The sequence below is a fragment of the Myotis nattereri genome (genome assembly GCF_964212035.1).
Source record: "Myotis nattereri genome assembly, chromosome: 7".
NCBI classification, from domain to species: Eukaryota; Metazoa; Chordata; class Mammalia; order Chiroptera; family Vespertilionidae; genus Myotis; species Myotis nattereri.
The window spans coordinates 71,297,469-71,312,091 of record NC_138082.1 but is presented as its reverse complement, the minus strand read 5'-3'; the positions used below and the strand labels follow the sequence as shown (position 1 = coordinate 71,312,091).

Here is a 14,623-nt window from a genome sequence, read left to right as displayed (position 1 = left end):
AATTTAATCCAGGAGGTAAAAGACTTGTATTTGGAAAATTCCTAGGACACTGAAGAAAAACATTGAAGATGATACAAATACATGAATGAATATGTCATGCTCATGGATAGGAAAAATTAACATTATTAAAATGTCCATATTACCTAAAGCAATCTATAGATTCAATGTAATTTCTATCAAGATACCCATGGTGTTTTTCAGAGAACTGGGATAAAACTTCCAATAATATATATGGATCCACAAAAGATTTCAAATAGCTATAGCAGGGGTCCTCAAACTTTTTAAACAGGGGGCCAGTTCACTGTCCCTCAGACCGTTGGAGGGCTGGACTATAGTTTAAAAAAAAAAAAACTATGAACAAATTCCTATGCACACTGCACATATCTTATTTTGAAGTAAAAAAACAAAACGGGAACAAATAGAATATTTGTATTTGCATGTGGCCCGCGGGCCGTAGTTTGAGGACCCCTGAGCTACAGCAACCTGAGAAAGAAGAGCAAAGTTGGAGGTATCTTGCCACCTGATATCAAACTATACTACAAGGCTATAATAGGCAAAACAGCATCGTACTGGCATGTAAACAGACAATGGAACAGAATAGAGAGCCACAAAATAAACTGATGCCTAAATGGCCAATTAATATATGTCAAAGAAGACAAGAGCATACAATAGGGTAAAGATGATTTCTTCAATAAATGGTGCTGGGAAAATTGAACAGATACATGCAAAAAGTTGAAATTAGACCACTCTCTTAAATCATACACTAGAATAAACTAAAAATGGATTAAAGACTTAAAAAATGTAGGACTTGAAATCATAAAACTCCTAGAAAAAAACATAAGCGGTAAACTCTGATATTTCTCTTAGCAATATGTTTTTTTCCTTGGGCATAGGACATAAGATTAAAAATAAATAAATGTAACTTCATCTGTGTAAAATGTTTTTATGCAGCAAAGGAAACCATCAACTAAATGAAAAGAATACCTCTTGAATGGGAGAACATATTCACCCAATGATAGATCTGACAAGGGGTTAATATACAAAATTTATAAAGAACTCACACAATTCAACACACAAAAACAACCAAACAATGCAATTAAAAAATAGACAGAGGATCAGAATAGACACTTCTTCAAAGAGGACATACAGAATGCCAAGAGACCTGTAAGAAGATGTTCAGCATCACTAATTGTCAGAGAAATGCAAGCAAAAACCACAAAGAGATATCATTTTACACCTCTCAGAATGGCTATTATCAATAAATCGACAAACAACAATTGTTGGCTATGTGGGATCCATTTGTTTTAGCCTAGGAAATGGTACTGCCCCATGAATAGTTATATTCTGAAGTGATCTTGAAAGATATATTTAGACCCAAAAGGCTTGCTGATTTATAAAGACATGAATAGCCTTTTAGGAGAGATTATAGCGATAGAATCTTCCATCTGACCCAGGATCTACTAATACCATGTTCACTCACAACTTACCACAAGATGCCATTTCATCTGTCTTATCACCACAGTCATCTTCCCTGTCACACAGCCATGCTCTGGGAATGCAGCGCCCGTTGCCACAAGGAAACTGGTCCACCTGGCATGTTCTGGCTATGATGGTCAATTCATTTGCAAAGAATAAATGTAGAGAAGTTTTAAACAACATTAAAGATACATCATTCAATATCCCTTTCCCATATACTAGTCAGATATTATACAGCCATATTAGATAAAATATTTTGAAAGTAAACTTTTATTTATTTTTTGACAATGGTAGCTTGCTTGTCTTCTCTAAAGTTCACGTGCTTATGAATATTTGGTTGCATTAAATTTCATCCAACTTTTAATTTAAAAAAGAAAAGAATGTTGCCGAGCATTTGCCAATAAACCAAGGAAACTTTTGCAGTAACGTAGGAGAAAGGATTTGAAAACTATCTCAGGATATCTAGTTTCTAACCAGAGGGCCAGAATTTTCCTTTTCCGCTAACATCTTTAATGCATTTATTTCTTGATCTTTACGTGGTCTAACATGCAGAAGCAAGAATTCAGAATATATATTTGAAACATACATTTAGACCTAAGATGATTTTTTTTGACTCGCTTTTCAGTACAGTTATATAAAAATGTATAATCTTTTAATCAAAGTACTAGTATATTAATGAACTGTGCTTTGGGCTTTCTTGAGGGTTTCAATGAACACACACATGGAACTTTCCTTTCTACGTTTGCCTAAGGCAGGTATTTAAAACTATTCCATGAAGAGGTTATGTTCTACAAGGAGTTTGATCACCCTTTTATCCTACAATCAGGTCAACGTTTGAAAGCACAAAAGCCTAGATAGCGTCCCTCTTTCCCAAGGCCTTAGGTTGTTACATTAAGGATTTTATTTGCTTTTGCCTTTTTTTTTTCTCTTGTCCCTTTAAGCCACAAATATACTAGTATCATTCTGATTACCAGTATCTCACCCATTATTTCTTTTTATTGGACCAGATAAAACAGATGAAAATGTTGGGAAGGATGTACTTAAACTTATTAGTATTGGGGTTAGATGAAGACAGGACAGATGAGGAGCAATTCAGTTATGGGGCTTTGTGGCTATGATGAGAGAACATTATTTAGATTACATGTACATTTCCTCTTGTTTCCTGGGCTGCAGAATCATAAGGATGTGTTTCTTTCTCTCCACAACACAGTGTCAACTTAGGTACTAATTATTGGTATAAAATAGAGTGGCTCAAAGCCAAGTCATCCAAACACACTAAAATGGGTTTCTAAAATGGGTCTCTAAAATCTGGTTTTCAGAGACCATTTAAAATAATTTCTTAAAGTCATACCCTAGTTATTTCCTTTTAAGCAAAGTATACCTGCAATCTAGAGATGTATATCCTTTGTTAGTGAATACTTTAAAGATTCCTAGAGAAAAACAAATGAAAAAAAATTACTGGCTTGATTTGAGATATTGGATTGGATATACCATTTCTGTTTTCATTGTCTATATGTAGGAATATCAGAAAATTTATTATATTATATATATTTTCTTTGCTTATGTGGATAAGGTTCTTGAATCAAATATTTGATATAATATCAGATTTTTCCCTTTTTACATACTGATTGCTTCATACTAATAAATTTTCAGTATCCCAACAAGCATGTATGTTTCTGAAGTTTGCAATGTTGAATTTCAAGTGGGATTAAATATTTCTATGTTGTCTCATTTGGCCAATTCTACAGCTCTTCTATTAAATTATTCCAACATTTAGATTAAATCAACAAAGTCCCTAGGTAATTTTAATTTAAATATGCCTACTTGAAAAAAACACATGTATATATTTGTCTTAGCTTAGAGTAAAAGGACGATGTTGGCATTAGTTTACTTGGTGGTAAGGGGAGGGCATAGAGGTATGAAAAAGATTAAAAATGTTTTACACATCTTTGTATTGTTCTCTGGTTGCAGTAGATACTTTTTAACTTTTTAGTGTTAAGATAAATGTAATGGGAGCTCCCTCCTCTCAAGTCCTCTTCTCTTCCCTCTTTCCTCCTTCCTCCCATTGTTCCCACTACCTCCCTTCCCTCTTTTATTTCTTCCTCTCTCCCTCCCTACCTCTTTTTTGCTTGCTTTCTCCACTTTTTCTTTCCTACATCTCTCTTTTGCTTTTTAATCCCCTACCTATTTCATTTTTAATTATTTATTGTTTTCTTGCTTTAAAGAAAAATATATTATCAGATTTTATCTCTATTAAATTCTAATTGACCCATGGTAAGAATATATTAAACTTTCTAATGCAATCTTCTTTTATTTGAGGATCTTATGACCCGGTATTCTCTCCTGGTCCTTCAGGTTTAATTCTGGCAAATCTTTCTTTTGTTAGGAATGCTATGGGGATGAGAAAGGACAATGAGGAAGAATTCCTAAGAGCCTGGTGCCACCTCATTAACTCTGAAGCTTGAAAAACTGCTATAAACTATTACTGCAGAGTATTTACTGGCTTATCATTGAAGGATCGTGTGCCCTGAAAATATATGAATTCATTGTCTGTTCTAATCTTAGAGAAAATGAGATGTTTAGTTTACTGAGAAAAGTGAACTGATTTCAGATGAGAAAGACGTTTCATTGCATAAATCTACAAGTACTGTCTGCCTTTATGATATAATCACATTGACTACATTAGCACTTTCTAACCACTTGATTTGTAACAAGAAGACGCAACCTGCACTTTTCCGTTCTTGTTCCCATCAGATCTAAGTTAGTTTGGAGGTGAGATTAGCAGGGCTGCCCCAGAAGACTCTAATTTTGCGGCAAATGCTGCTCTAATGAAGAGGAAATTTACACCTCCTCAGCGGAATTGTTTATCTAGCAGAGAACCAGAAATTCATTGTCACAACGTGAATTTTGTCTCCTCATCACTAATTATGCTTCTTATGCAGCCATGTAGCAGTGAGAAATCCCACAATGCAAAGGAGCAATAAGGAGGGAGGAGAACAGAATTTAACACATTATTCTTAATCCTTACCTTTGCTGTATTTTAATCAGATCATTCTGTTTAAACAAAACCTGTTATATCAAAATGCTCTGTTTATCTCATATAACAAAGTCTGATTTTCTTAATGCAACTACATCTGTCCAGTTTTAATTCATTCAAAATTTGAGGTGGATGTAAGGAGAACAGATATTATGTAATCTAACCAGAGTTCAATACTGTGGGAAAATGCTGGTCTGAAATTGCATAGGATTGAATCCAAGGATCTTCATGGTTACTATGAGGAAAAAAAGAATTTCAAATCTAACTACTTCTCATCTTTGGATTCTGGGTCTCCCTCATAAGTAGACAAACTTTTGTGTGTGTGTTGAGGGACAACAACTAACTGGGCCCTGACTGTTAGCTTTTTTCTGCCCACTGTGTCTGAGCTGGTTCCTCTTTCAGGCACACTCTCCAACCCTCTATCCTTGTCTCACTTCACCCTCTTCAATCTATGCTGATCAACCTTTTACTTTTCTAATAAAATATTTCTATCACCTGAAAAAATACAGGACATAATATCAATAACACCTGTTTGCCATCATACGGTTATATCAAATCTTAATATAATATTTTTCTATACTTGCTACGGATTATTTATTTTATTTAAGGGGAAAATTACAGTTACTCTTGAAGTCGCCTAGGTAATCATTTTCTATCACATGCAATCTCTTTCTTTCTTTCTAGAGGTTATGGCTATTCTTAATTTCTCTTTTTTCCCTAGACATACTTTTAAAAGTCCTATTCTTACCCAATTTATATGTCAATAAGCACATATAAAATTGTTTTGCATTTTTATACTTCATTGAAATGGTATTTATTTATATTTGGCAACTCATTCATGTTTTTTTAATTGTTTTTGAAATTCATTACTATTGATATTTGAGTTCTAGTTTATTAATTTTAATTATGAATATCATTCCACTATGGGGATATAACACAATATATCTATACATTCTCCTGTAATGAGCATTTGAGTTGTTTTTATGTTTTCAGTATTGCCAGCATTAGGGGAGTGGAAATTTTATTCATGCTTCCTTATGCATAGGTATTAGACTATTAACCTAGTTTTGGAATGACAGATGAAGGCATGCATATCTTCACATTTATTGGATTTGGCTAAACTGACTTCCAATGTAGAAAATCACCAAGAGTGTACGGCAGTTTCTTTTTTACCCATAATCTTGACAATGCTTGGTTTTTATCAAACTTCTTTTTCCTAATTAAATGGCCTGTATTGTTATTTAGTCACTATTCTTATGTGTTTTTTTTTTAAATATATTTTATTGATTTTTTACAGAGAGGAAGGGAGAGAGATAGAGAGTTAGAAACATCGATGAAAGAGAAACATCGATCAGCTGCCTCCTGCACATCTCCTACTGGGGATATGCCCGCAACCCAGGTACATGCCCTTGACCGGAATTGAACCTGGGACCTTTCAGTCCGCAGGCCGACGCTCTATCCACTGAGCCAAAACGGTTTCGGCATCTTATGTGTTTTTAAAGACCTAGCTTGGACATCACCTCCTTCAGAAAGCCTTCCAAGACATCCAAAGACTACATTAGTTGCTCTAATGTGCTCCCATGTGGTTTAATTTAGTGCCGTGAATACTGCATTAGAAAAACCTGTTTACATGTCAATCTCGCCATCTTCACTCTTAGCTTCTTCAGGAAAAGTATTGTGTATTTTTTTTCTCATCCTTTCTCCAGTGTCATGGTAAATATTTATTGAATTAATAGATTTCTGAGGCAGAAGTCCCAAAGGAACAAAATAGGAAATTAGTTTCTTGTAGGAAAGGATTTTCCTTTAGATATAAAGTAGTCACAATGCTAATGGCTACAGTACAGTGGATTCAATTACAAAATAATCCCCTATGGGAAATCCTTTATCTAGGATACATGTCCGTGTATATACCTATACTGAGAACTATATAGAAATGACTCAGCCAGGGAAAGTATCTATTGAATTTACCATTTTTCCAATATTAGGAGCAATGTGACCTATTTATTTTCGTAAAACAAAAAGGAAATACCTTGTAACAAGAAAACATACTTAGTTTTCAAAGATAAAAGGCACATTTATTTTTCTCTTTATTTTTTTATTCAATTTCTTGAGGTTACAGTGATCAAAACGCCTATCATGAATATACTGACAAGAAAACCTAGTACTGAGAGGCGGTACTTAAAGCATGGCCCTCACTGAAACTGGCACTTGAGGTGTGAGCAAGTTGTGTGCTGTTTCCTTGTGCATTAAAGGCCTAGAAAGTCTTAGAAATCTTACTAGTTAGGATTGATTGCTGCATATGCTATCATACGCAGAATTTTCACTTTTACTACTATACATAGTTAACCCAAAATACTCATTTAAAAATCATGTAGAAACAAGAGGATTTAAAAAATCAAATAGGTCTGGCCAGTATGCCTCAGTGGTTGAGCTTCAACCTATGAACTGGGAGGTAACAGTTCAATTCCTAGTCAGGGCACATGCCTAGGTTGCAGGCTTGATCCCAATTTGGCATGCAGTGGGAAATCAATCTATGACTTTATCCCATCATTGATCCCTCTCTCTCTGTATCTCTCTCTCCTCCCTCCCTCCCTCCCTCCCTCCCTCCCCCCCTCCCCCTTCCTCTCTGAACTCAATAAAAATATATTTTAAAAATCTAACAAAATAAAGGAGACATGACATTATGAATAGAGTCAGCAATACCTCTTATTTTAAGGTGAAAGCAAATCTATCTGTTTAGGATGTAATAACAGACTGTGATTTGAATCTGAACCTTAAGAGAACAATAATTGCACTGGCTTAGAAAGATGTTTCACTGTAATTATAATAAAAGGCTACCAGGCCAAAGTTAAATTGACCATACCTAAAATTCTAGCTAATCCTCAGAATGATATCATTTGATAAAAGGAGCAATGGTCTTGGAGAAAGGATTCATGGATTGATTTTCCCGTAAACTCTAAATGATGTGAGTTAAGACAAGTCCCTTCTCTCATGCCTTCATCTATGAAATTAATGGGCTTGAAGGCAGGAGCCTAGGACGAGTCTCTAGAGGACAAGACTCTAGAATGTCTTTCGTAAAACAACCTTATAAGACACACAGAATATCTTGAAAATGATCAGTTACTCTAAAATATTAGACTTAAGCTTTTAACCAAGGAGCAACAGAATAACTAGACAATGGCTCCGCAGCAAATAGGTCCCTATGGAAAAAAACTGAAAATAAGATGGAGGTGAGGATTATGGAATGGTACTGTTTTGTTCTTATCACGTTGTTATTTAGTACAGAGTAAAAAGCTCTTTGGAAAGAATTTCTTGTTAAGTCATAGTCCTTATAGAACTGAAATAAATATATGAATAGATTGAAGTGCAGAGAGGTACAAGTCTTTCTAAGGAAAACACGAGAGTTCAAAACAAGGCTTTTTGACCTGTGGGTCTTTCCGTTATATGCTTCCTCATGAGTTTTCACTAACATACTACAGTTATTATTTAGTAATGCTTATTTTGGCAAAAAGAGGGGCCGAGGTGGTTGATATGTTTTGATGTTGCTGTGTGTAATGATTGAAAAACAGTTTTTACTGATCATATCAATATGAAGCATCAAATGCACTACCTTTTTTTCATCATTTATAGAGAATCACGAGGCTGCTGCTAGTCAGTATCATTTTTCAACATTTGTCTGACTAATAGTGACCTTTCTGCCACTCCGTTGTAACCTGTATCACAAATTGTAGATTCCTATTCCTTAAGAATCTGGCTAGGGATTCAAAGATTTATTACAATGGGATACATTATATGGAAATATAAATAGGCTTAGTGATGGTAGGGCTTCATGGGGGGAAAAAATCCTAACCTACATAAATAATGTGCTAAGAACAGAAACTATTCACAGAGGAATTCTATAGCAGACTAAATAAAATACATAAATTATTTTTTCATTGTAAAAAAAAAAAGTTATCCTCGTGAGTGCCTACATCCCAGGATGCTAACAAACCTCAACCTCCCAGGCCAAGTAAGATTTAGCAGGCATGAGTCTTGCCTAACTAGTGTATCACCAGTCAACCCATATGGATAGAGAAAGTGCCAAATTACTTTGAGGGCAGAGTCATGCCCAAAGATTAACTAAAATATCATTGGTAATCTAGGTTTTATGGAATTAAGTGTTGAATTCATTTACTATTCCAATAATCAGAACACGACATTAGGAAAGTTCACTGTAGTTGAAGGCATGACCTGAATTTTTATGGAGATTAACTTTGGAAGAGATTTATGTATATATCCCAGCAAATGATTACCTGCGCAAGTTTGATTGGATTCGTCTTCATTGCTCCCACAATCATTAGCTCCATCACAAAGCCATCTCTTGGGGATACAGCGATTGTTCTTACATTTAAATTGATCATCAGGACAGCTATGATTGGCTGGGGCAGAGGGTGGAGGGAGAGGAGAAGAAAGTTTAATGACATGAAATTGGATAAAATTATGACTATTTTAAGCCATAATTATGGAAAGATTATAGTAATTGTAATATTAAAGTACAGTAAAGTAATAGCTTCTTTCATTCAGTGTCTCATATTTATCAAAATATTACTATTCAAGACTCTTTTAAAATATAATAATTTAATAGAAGACATCAATTTATTACATCTCATATAAAAGTAAATATATATTTCATGTCTTCACTCAAACCAACTATATCACTGCCTTTGGTTTTCTATCCTTTAACAGAACAGGTAACTAAATTTCAGATTTTTTTTTTTTTTTTACCAACCTCAAATTTTAATGTGAAGTATAGGAAATATGCATCAAATAATTTAATCATAGGTAAAAATACTTTTTTAAAACCACACATTAACTCAAGTAGTTCTTGAAATATTAAATAAGCCTATTTTTGCCATGCTTTGTGCAACATCTGGAAGAAAAATGACAAAATTAAAAGCATCAGTTGGGACCTAGAATTGGATAAATATGAGGTCCTGCATGATTTTAATAACAAAATGGATCACTATGAGTTTCCTTCCCTAGTACAAACAAACATGCAACCACAGAATATACTGAGGACAAGATCAATCCTCAGAAGGGAAGCTGTAGAAAGCTGAGGATTTAGCATCCAATATCTAAGCACAACAGGGGGCTATCTTAAAGTTAACCTAATGTGATTATTTTTCCTGCATTCCGGAGGCTAAATTCCTAACTGAATTGGCATGCTCTTTAGTATTTGTTTTAAAACTTCAACATCCTTTTTGAAGTAATTTTTTAAAAGCCTAGTATTTGTACTCTGTATAATAAAAATAAATTTTGGCATTCCTTATACTTAGAATTTAAAAAATAGCTGTTTTACCATGCTGTTGCAAAGCAAATGTATGCCTTCCCAGCCAGTTTCTAAACACTTTTTCTTTAAAGTAGCTTTGGTGATAAAGTGATTTTATCACTTTTTAGAAAGCTTCTATTCATGTTTATTTTTTAAAAGGTGGAAAAGCTTTATGTTGTCAGGCATTTGATCATATTACCATTTTCTACTCATTGCAGGGACTTTAACAAAATAAAATGAAAATAAAAGTCATCCAATATATTAGAGGGTCAATATCTGAAAGTACTAAGATTATGCATAAGCATTTCATTGAAGCTTCTTGATCAGTGACCTTTGCAATTTTCATCAGTGATGTAAATCAGAGTTCAAAATGAAGGGCAAATATAATCCATAGTTTTGTGAGGTCAAGTTGGGAATTCAAGGTCAAAGCTTATGAGTATTTAAAATCTAAAATAATTCTCTGAAATAAATTATGTATTTCTGGAATATTCACCATGGAACCCCAGAAATAAAATGCTGCTCAGAATCGCTGAAATATTTAGAGATTACTCCGAATTGCTGGAAGCTGACCACAGATGTTTAGTTTGTTGTTGCCCCATTTACTTAGTCACTTATTCAGCCACGTGCTAGATGCTTTGTTAGACTCAAAAAGATGCTACAATAAAATGTGTCTCCTCACGAAGAAATTCACCTATTAGATGCACCATAGAATTAAGCATACACTTGCATTGAGCTGTGGAAACTACCATAGTAAAGGAATATATAAGAGATATTTAACTCGGAGCTATATTGAGAGGATATTATTTTGGTGTTCAAAGAGGACTTCTCTATGAAAGTAATAGAAAACGATGGTGAATTCCACTGCTAGAAACAGAGAGTGTAATGAATGTCACAGAGGAGAGAAAATAACCTTTTTTTAGAGATCTACTTGTAGTTCAACTTGGTAAGGACAAAGAGGTTAAATGGATTCATGAAAGACATTTAAGGCTAAAAATGTAAAGACAGGATATAACATAAAGCGTCTTATATGTAAGTCAATGAATTTTAGAATTTAACTTGATCATGCACTGTTACTGAAATATCAAGACTAGATTTTGGTATTTATTTATTTATTTAATATATTTTATTAATTTTTTACAGAAAGGAAGGGAGAGAGATAGAGAGTGAGAAACATTGATAAGAGAGAAATATTGATCAGCTGCCTCCTGCACATCCCCAATGGGGATGTGACACAACCAAGGTACATGCTCTTGACCGGAATCAAACCTGGGACCCCTCAGTCTCCAGGCCGACACTCTATCCACTGAAACAAACCAGTTTGGGCTAGATTTCAGTATTTAATTGTCACCCTGGATGTAGTGTAGAAAGTGGGATTTAGTTAAGGAGGGATTCTGGTAGGAATAATAGCAAGGCACTTACTGAATTAATCTAAGTAGTAGTCTAATTTAGTCAGTGAAGTTGAGAGAAGGTAAAGATAAAATATTAATTATTTAGGGGGTAAAAGAGAGAGGATTCTTTGGTAGAATTTAATATGTACCATGAGTGAATTAAAAGACTCCAGAAAAAGCCCATGATGTATGCTTGGGTGATGAGGTCGTACATGATGAAAATAAGAGAAAAATACTGACAAGAAATTTTAATGCTACAATTAATGGTACAAATATATTCAAAAGGAATAGTGTTTCTTTGTGAGTTGGTGAAAAGAACAATCTCAAAAATTAAAGCATGGAACTAAAGGCTAACGCATGAGTATTGTGATGAAATATTTGTACTCTGAACAGACATTGACTACTTAGGGAGCTGATATATAAGGAGTATTCATTAAAACCATGAGTGAACACCGTGATTTAGAAGAAATGAGGCAGTTAATTTAATCAATAATACATCATTTGTGTAAAATAAGTAGGCAAAAAACACACCTTGTACTCTTACATAAAAAATGCTTCTTTCACTCCAAAACTTTGGCTAATTATATCAATTATTATTAATTTTTATTTGTAGTTTCACAGTTTATAGTTAAATATTAATGAGTTTGAAAATAAGAAATGAATAATGTTGCAGTTAAACCCATGTTTGGAAATTAAAAGTAAGTAGTGCTACCTGTGTTAATGACAGTTTATGTGTTATACATTTATGCACAATTTGAAAATATCTTTCAAGTTCATATTCTTGGGGTTTGTACCAAAGCACAGATAGTTTCATGATATAAATGCTCAGACCAACTTTATTCAATCATAACTACAAATTTAAAAACTTTATTTTTATATTCTTGATTAAAAATAAAAATAAAAATGGAGATTTGACAGTTAACTCACAATTAGGTCAGCCACTTTAACCTGGAAATGTCTTTAACTTAAATGTCTTTAATTAAAATTAGGAAACAAACATAATTTTAAAAAATGTATCTAAGTCAAATCAAGAGAGCAAAGATTCATATGTCCAGCACATACCTCTCTCTCTCTTCATATAAAAATATTTTATATCTCTCAAAACCACTCAGGTAGTGACTGTAATCAAATACTAGTATATTCTCAAAACATTATTTAATGTGTTTCTCAAAGAGTTTTCCTATTATTTATGTGGACATTTCATTATCCCCACAAAAACATGAAACTATTTCTATAGCAGCAAATGATAGATAACTAAAAATAAGCCAAACAGGAGAAAAATCAAATCTTTCATTTCTATCTGAGTGCCCCATATGTGTCTCCTACATGTACCGAGGCAGCCAAGTTAGGGAATAACATTCTGCAAACCCATGTCTGTCTCCTTGGATCTCTTCCAAGGCTTAGTTGCCAAGGAGCAGTGAAGTGGCTCATGACCCTCTGTACCAGTAATTCTTTCCTGAGGGAGTTTAAAGTGATTTTCCACATCTTTAAATTCAGGGATCCGAAGGGGTCTCTTACAGCCACATCCTGACAGTGGTGTGGTGGTGCTGCAGCACAAATGGGAAAGGAGAGGACTTCTGGGGCAACCGAAATGATAATGTTAAAGATGGGGCAGGATGAGAAAACCAGCACCTTAAAACTATGCAAAGGATGACTGAGAAAAAACAAACAGTTCAATTATTATCAAACACATTTTTAGATTTTCACAAACTATTTTCATAGTTCACACACTTAAAGGGTCAGGGAGAGTTAATATTACTTAAGTGAGAACATACAGCAATTCTCTGAATCTTCATCACTTCCATCCAGACAGTCATCATCACCATCACATTTCCACCGAGCTTGGATGCAGTGCCTGTTCTTGCAACGAAATTCTCCAGCTTTACATAAGTGAGGTAATACTTCTCCCGGATTAACTAGGTTAAAAAAAAATCCAAGGTGTATGAACAATACTGGCTCTATTGATTCATTAAAATGTTATAATAACTAAACACTGATTCATTTTATTGTATGGAAAATATAAAAACATGCTAGCATTGTAGTGACACCAATCTCTGGAAATGAGAAAAAATTAAGTTTTTCTGACAATAATTATCCTACTAAAACGTTTAAAGATTACCAAAATAACAACAACAATAATAATAAACCACATTATATTTGGTTGGGTTTCTATGTTGAGTTTTTAGTTTTATTTTTTAGAGGGTTTTCATTCATAAACTCCATCGATCACTATGACAACCTATACAGTAGGCCCAGCAAATCATTTTACCATCTCCCTCTTATAGATCAGTATGCCCACAATTAATGAAAGTGCAATGACAGGCAATAGCACATAGCATTGATAACTGCATTTATTTTGTTGGTCTCTAGATGGGAGAAAAACTCAGGCCTGCTTAAGTATTAAAGAAAGTGTTAAGTTAATCAAAACAATCTCGTTATGTATCGGAATTCTCTGCAGCGCCTTTCTCCATATATTCCATGTCCTTTAATCAAATGTTAGGAATTCAGTTAATTGGGGTTTATTCACGGACTGAAAGTGTTAGTATTCTTCTGTTCTCTTTGAGTGGATTCAGCAGAGTCTCAGAAGAGAAGGGAACATGTGGCGATAGTAACAGTAAATGATTTGTGTTTCACAGACTGAAACAGCGTTGAATTACTAAAAAAAAAAAAAGCTGGTTTATTCATAGGAAAAGCACAACTGATCTTTCTTTTCCAGTTCTAATGGCTTTCAACTTTACTTTGGATAACGGGTTTGAACTGATGAACTGTCACAAAACCTATAAACAAGAGATATGGAGAGAAAAACAAGAGATATGGAGAGAAAACATGTGGCGTTTCCAGAACACTTGGTGTTAGCACTGTCTTAATCTTTGTGTTTTCCCTGCTGCAAAGCACGGGAGAGGGACTGCGACCTGGAGGGTAGCTGCAGAGAACCTGCTTCAGAGACATGCAGCCAAGTACACACTTGTGCGTTCGTGGGGCCAGAAAAAAAAAAGCTGCCTAATAAATTCCTATGCTTAAAGTCTTAAGGGTAAAAAAATAGTATGGTAAATGAAATATTCAATTAGAACAAAGGTAATCCTGTGTTTCTTCTGTCCTTCCTTCTCAGACAGCAGATACCATATGTGGGAACTGACAGCAATTTTTCCTCCCTGTTTAACTCTAATCTTTTTCAATAACAAAATGCTGTAGCAACAAGTTCTCTAGTGATGTCATTTCTGTGGGGTCTCTTTAAATAACAAATTTTGTGGTGTGTGTGTGTGCATGTGTGTTATGCCCAAATAGGAAAGGACCACAATCTAAAAACAAAAAGGGAAGATCCCCGGGTCCCCTATTCAGCCCCTACAAAGGTGCCTTTTCCTGCCACAGCAGGGAGTGAGGATGAGCATCTAAACAAAGTGAAAGTGCACGCTG

General features: G+C 34.4%; 1 protein-coding gene across 2 annotated transcripts in view; it reads right to left on the bottom strand.

Annotated features, from left to right (window-relative positions):
* LRP1B (LDL receptor related protein 1B) overlaps positions 1-14,623 on the bottom strand; it is a 1,698,272-nt gene that overhangs the window by 677,826 nt on the left and 1,005,823 nt on the right. For both annotated transcript variants that reach the window (XM_081095916.1, XM_081095917.1), the window contains exons 16-18: positions 12,985-13,125; positions 8,806-8,931; positions 1,488-1,604 (exon numbers count right to left, since the gene is read on the bottom strand). In XM_081095916.1, coding sequence (XP_080952042.1) covers positions 1,488-1,604; positions 8,806-8,931; positions 12,985-13,125 — 384 coding nt within the window. The remainder of the gene's footprint in view (positions 1-1,487; positions 1,605-8,805; positions 8,932-12,984; positions 13,126-14,623) is intronic.